We start from the raw sequence: 5,373 nt of genomic DNA, 5'->3' as shown, positions 1-5,373 counted from the left end.
ATGTGGTTTGCTTCTTCTTTCTTATCATACATGTATCTATTATCTTTATCTCTCCTCTTTTGTGTGTGTGTTTGTTCCTTATTTGTAACACCTGTAATCTCAGCCTGTGAGGACCGGTGCAGGCTGAGTGAGGGGGATACAACATCCCAGCAGAAAGACGGACCGGGTCAATTGAATATATTCCTCCCCACTCGGGAATCAGACTCGGATCTTCTGGATGCGACAACAATGCACTTCACCACAACACAACAGACGCTGCTTTGTTGCTGTAGTTGTTGTTGGTGTAGTTGTTGTTGTATTTGTTGTTGTTGTTGATGTTATAGTTGTTGTTGAAGGTGACGTTCCAGTTGTTATAAAGTTGTTGTCGTAGTTGCTGTTGTTGTAGTTGTTGTTGCTGAGATGCAGTTTACACCCAGTTCCAGGACAACAGCCACATTTTGACGGGAGAAGACAGGGACAAATGTAACAGCCAGAAGACAAACACTGAGCAGATAGGGACAAATGTAACAGCCAGAAGAAAGAAAAAGACTGAGCAGACGAGACCCCCAGAGAGAGTCAAACAGTCAAATAAACAAAACCAGCACACAAACGACACAAAACATTCACTTAAAAAGAAACAAGTAGTCAAAACTTCTGTCAAATTGAAAATAATTTAATTTCTTCAATAAATAAGACTAAAATTACATACTATATCGATCGTACATTCAGAGCCACATTCAAAAATACAAGTAGCAATTAAATATTGATCATACAAAACATCATGGAAGGTTGTTTTTTTCCCTCCATGTCATCTGAACGCACTGTGACGTGCTTCAAACGTATAAATATCCTTCCTTCATCAGTCTCCCCTCTCATTTCATCCACAAGATCGCCAGTCAAACAAGTGGAGATCGAATTTGAAATGTTGATATCTCGCGCAGTCACACCCGGTCTGTCGGCTCTCTGAATCATAGCATGCTGTATGTATCATGTATAATGTTGAAATGGAAAAATGTCAACGCTGCACTTTTTAAAAGCCAGGTGACTGAGAATTTTTACGGGGAAATGATTGATGAGTTTTAAATAAATAAGTTCATACCTTTTTTAAAAATGCACTCTGCAATGATCATCCAGAACATAATAATCTCTCTCACATTTCTCATTTTCTTATGTTATCATATGTGTCCATACACTTCTGTTTGTGCCACGCACTGTCCATGACAGGATCAAAATAAAAAAAAGAAAAGAAAGAAATTAAGCGCCTAACAAAACATACTAAATCTAGAAGCAGTCTTTCCTGGGCTACGATATCTGCTTTCGTCATGTCTGGCAGTCTTTCCTGGGCTACGATATCTGCTTTCGTCATGTCTGGCTACTAATCTCATTTCTTACTCAGCTAGTCGTACAAAATGGGGGAGAAAAAAGAAATTGTTTTTTTTTGTTTCAAAGTCAAAGATTCCTGAACTATTCAAGCTGTGCATTTACAACTAAATAATACTTGAAGAAGTCAAACTTAAATTAAATCTAGTCAATATATTTTTTAAAAATTAATATTACTTTAAAGATTAAAATGAAAGAAACTTGAGTATTAACAATTAAAAGAGACAGAAGCATTCTGGCCGTTAAAAACATTCAGTCTCGCTTGCTTCAACTTTCCGACACTTACTGGATTTGCAAAATTACACAAAGGCATGGAATGTGTTTGATCTGTGAAATGACCTGATCAGCTTTCAGAACTCCTTACATCATCTGTCACATACTTTTGCGATAAAAATAAGTTTGATAAAAAAATGTCTGATGCAGAATTCTCCAGTGAACTAAACGATACTCATGAAGGTTCCTCCCTCCCGTCACGTATTTGTGTTGTGTTGTGTGTGTGTGCGCAGATGTGTGCGGGAAGGAGGAATGGCCTATGATCAATGCTTTTTGAGTTTTTATTCCTTTGTCAATCTCAATAAATTAAAAGTCAACACAGTATTTACAACATCTTTACAGAGACCTCAGGCATTCGTACACTGAGCTAAGAAATAGGTTACCGAAAAACAAACAAACATCAAAAAACACACATGCACTCGATAAACTCCAAAGTAAAATACATGATGCATGACATCATGTTTTTGACCCATTCACTCCTAAAGCCCAACATCTAGAGGGAAAAAAAAGAATAAAGATGTGAGACAACTTTAGTTATCACAAAACTACCAAAAAGCAAAAATTGCATCGCCAAGTGAAGCTAGAAAAAGAAAGAAAACCATAGAAAAAAGATTGTACAGTGTGTGTGACCCCGGCCTCCGGTCACCGTCTGATCTACGGCCGGAAAAGAAAACACGACAACTTTCCCCAACTTTCTCCTACTGCCTGACTACACCTCTACCTCTCCTCCCACTTCGCTTTCGCAATAAAACTTTCGTCCTTCGCCAACACACATCATACAAACATACATACATACATACACGCATACATGCATGCATACACAATGAAACTCTCAAGTATCTTAAAAAAGTCACTGTTGAAATTATGTCTTCCTCATGACCAGCAGAGACTCCTTGTCTGCTCTCAGAAGATCATGTAGGCACCACTGCATGCATGACGAGTTAATTTAGCAAGTTGCGTTGCTTTCGCACAGTGTTGATGTTGTTATCATAATAATAATAGAAAAAGTAATAAATAAGAGAAGAGAGAGAAATGGCAGTTTATCCTTTCAAGTATTACATTACAGGAATAATAAATTAGAGTTACAATAATTATCATTCACAAAGTGTCTTACTTTGATACATCAAAAATATATATAATATATGACAATGTGTCCGCGGCACGCAGCCAACAACGAGATCAGAGAACAGTTAAAAAGTATTAACAAACAGAAAAATTAAAAAAGATATCCAAATTCTTTTGCTTTAAAAAAAAAAAAAAAGTGGAAAATTAGACCACTGCACAAATACTTTAAAACTACAAACTCATCGTGCATGTCATCAGAGACTGACTGACTGACTGACTGACTGCATTACTGGAGAGGTTTTATACCATCTCAATAATAAGGTCATTGCATAATGCTTCTACATTAAAATTTGACGGTCAGTTCAAACAGTTGTCCAGTTTACTGACCACTGCCTCTATTTGCAGTAACCTTTTCTTCTCTCAACAGAGCTACTTCGCAGTAAACTTTTACATCTTCCCATTCTTTCACTTGATGGAGTTATCTATCGTTAATGCTGTTGCAATAAAATAACCAAAAAAAACAAAAAACGTGTCAAACAAAACTTTGGAAATTTTATGTGTATGCAAAAACTGTCATTCTCCCCACTAGTTTGACTTTGAAGATGAAAGGCATTATAAGAATTCAACTTAAAAGAAGGAAAATTTCTTTACACATGATAAAAAGCCCCTCAGATTTTCATTTGAACTGAAAAGATAACAAAACTTAATAATGAGTTTCTCTCAAGGAGAATGGCCTGAGGATGATATTGCTTCAAGAAAATGCAGGAGCAAGACGATGATACATGAGACCTTCAGTCGACGGAGATTCCCAAAGTCACATGACCAGGAAGAGCTCTCGACCGACCCCCGAGTCATTATTTATTAACACTTTGAAAGCCATCTGTGGTCCGTTTTGTTTTGTGCAGCAGAATGTACACCAACCAGTGACACAATTACCGCAGCACACACAAGCAACCCGTATGCCAAGTCTGTTTCAAAAAGTACAACGGTGAACTGCACCAAACACAGCATAATATTATAAGAAGAACTCAGCGGTCGTAATAGACTTCGGAAGCAGGAGTTGGAACTGACAACCAACCGTCTTCCCATCAGCTAGTAGTTAACAATTTCCTCTATACTATGAGCCTACTGAAAAGCTATGCAGGAAAAGACAATAATTCACACCATAAGACGAGCACTAGGTTTTCTAATTAAAACAAGAATTCTTATCTCTGTCTACTTTCATTACGTAAGATATCCATTCCATTTCTTCTACTTCTACCTTTCTGGCTCCAAATTTCAACCTAAAGAAAGAAAAAAAAGAAAAAAAAAGAAAAGGGACCTGTTGAGCAGGTAGGTGTAAATCAAACAGTTCTTCGCATCATCTCAAAAACACGTACATTTGCAAACCCTGAGTTCCTGTACAACATAACTCTCTATATATTCTCATGTCAACGTAGACTGCTACGAGTGGGCAGTAGTCAGACGTCGGATGAAGAAATGGAACTGTTCCCAAAGTCCGGCATCATCGACTGACAGTCGAGCCAATCATCGGCACACATCAGTATCTCCCACAGGCGGAGGGATACGCCCACCACGAAGCCGGCAATCAAATTGTTCAGTCAGTCTGAGTAACTACTGAGCACAAGTCTTTCAGTTGGAGAAATATCTCCGCGCTGCTGGATGGAGTCAACTAAACTGCGCCACAAAAGGGGGACCTTCGCACAGCTGGTCCTTTACAATAATTGTTCATTCTGACCTAAATATTGTTGTTGTTGTTGTTGTTCTACTTGATTTCTGTGAAGAAAATTCCCACGCCAGCCGAAGCTTTTAACTGTTCCGTCTCACGATATCGTACGATGTAACAGTACTTCTTCTATGAGTCCTCTATCAGACGGCCGGACGTATGACGCGTGGCGTCTCCAGTCCTTTGCGATGTCGTGTGCGAGCACTAAACTGCTCCATGAAGAGATCTTTATTTTGTTTGAGTGTTTGTCTTCCCTTTGGGACGCCAAGCAACGACAACGGACGATATTTTCCAGTCCACTCCGATGCTGTGTGTAGTGTACTAAACCGCTCGACGAAGAAGAGAAGTTTTTTGTACTTCTTCCCCCTCACAGCAGCAGCAAATACACCAACAACAACAACCATGACGATGATGATGATGACAGCGAAGACGACGGACGATGACGCACGCACGCACACACGCACGTACGCCCACTCAGAAAGACCAGCCATCAGCGCTGACTCAGTCGGAGATGTTCTGCAGCAGCTCTTTGAGCAGCACTTCCATGTCGGTGTTCTTGCTGATGTGCTTACAGAACAGCGTCTCCAGCATCTTGCTGTTGGTCCCGTACAGCGAGGGCAGGCACATGAGCAGGCGTGAGTAGTGCATCACGTCGGCCGGACGCATGACGCGCACGTGCTGCTGCAGCAGCTGCTGGACCACTGAGTTGAGCTGGTCAATGCTCTGGGGGCAGGACAGACCCACGTAACCTGGAGATGACAGAAGGGAAGGGGAGAGACCGTGAGACTGGGCTGTCGCATTCAAATTTCTCATCATAGGTTTCATCGAAAATAACACCACGTCATATAAACATAATATCACATAAAACAATATCGCATCACAAGAGGCAACATAATGGATTGTAACTTTTTAAAAAAAGCATAACTAACATTCAATAATGAATCACCTCC

General features: G+C 39.8%; 1 protein-coding gene across 1 annotated transcript in view; it reads right to left on the bottom strand.

Moving 5' to 3' along the window:
- Positions 1-631: 631 nt before the first annotated feature.
- The window catches only part of LOC101862076 (serine-rich adhesin for platelets), a gene marked incomplete at its 5' end in the record, with an annotated part of 24,684 nt that continues 19,942 nt past the window's right edge, over positions 632-5,373 (bottom strand). The window contains 1 exon segment of the mRNA XM_005110415.3: positions 632-5,172. Coding sequence (XP_005110472.1) covers positions 4,925-5,172 — 248 coding nt within the window. The 3' untranslated portion in view covers positions 632-4,924.

This window comes from Aplysia californica, unplaced genomic scaffold (genome assembly GCF_000002075.1).
Source record: "Aplysia californica isolate F4 #8 unplaced genomic scaffold, AplCal3.0 scaffold00887, whole genome shotgun sequence".
Classification (NCBI taxonomy): Eukaryota; Metazoa; Mollusca; class Gastropoda; order Aplysiida; family Aplysiidae; genus Aplysia; species Aplysia californica.
The sequence above is the reverse complement of the archived record's forward strand: the minus strand, read 5'-3'. Positions and strand labels throughout refer to the sequence as shown.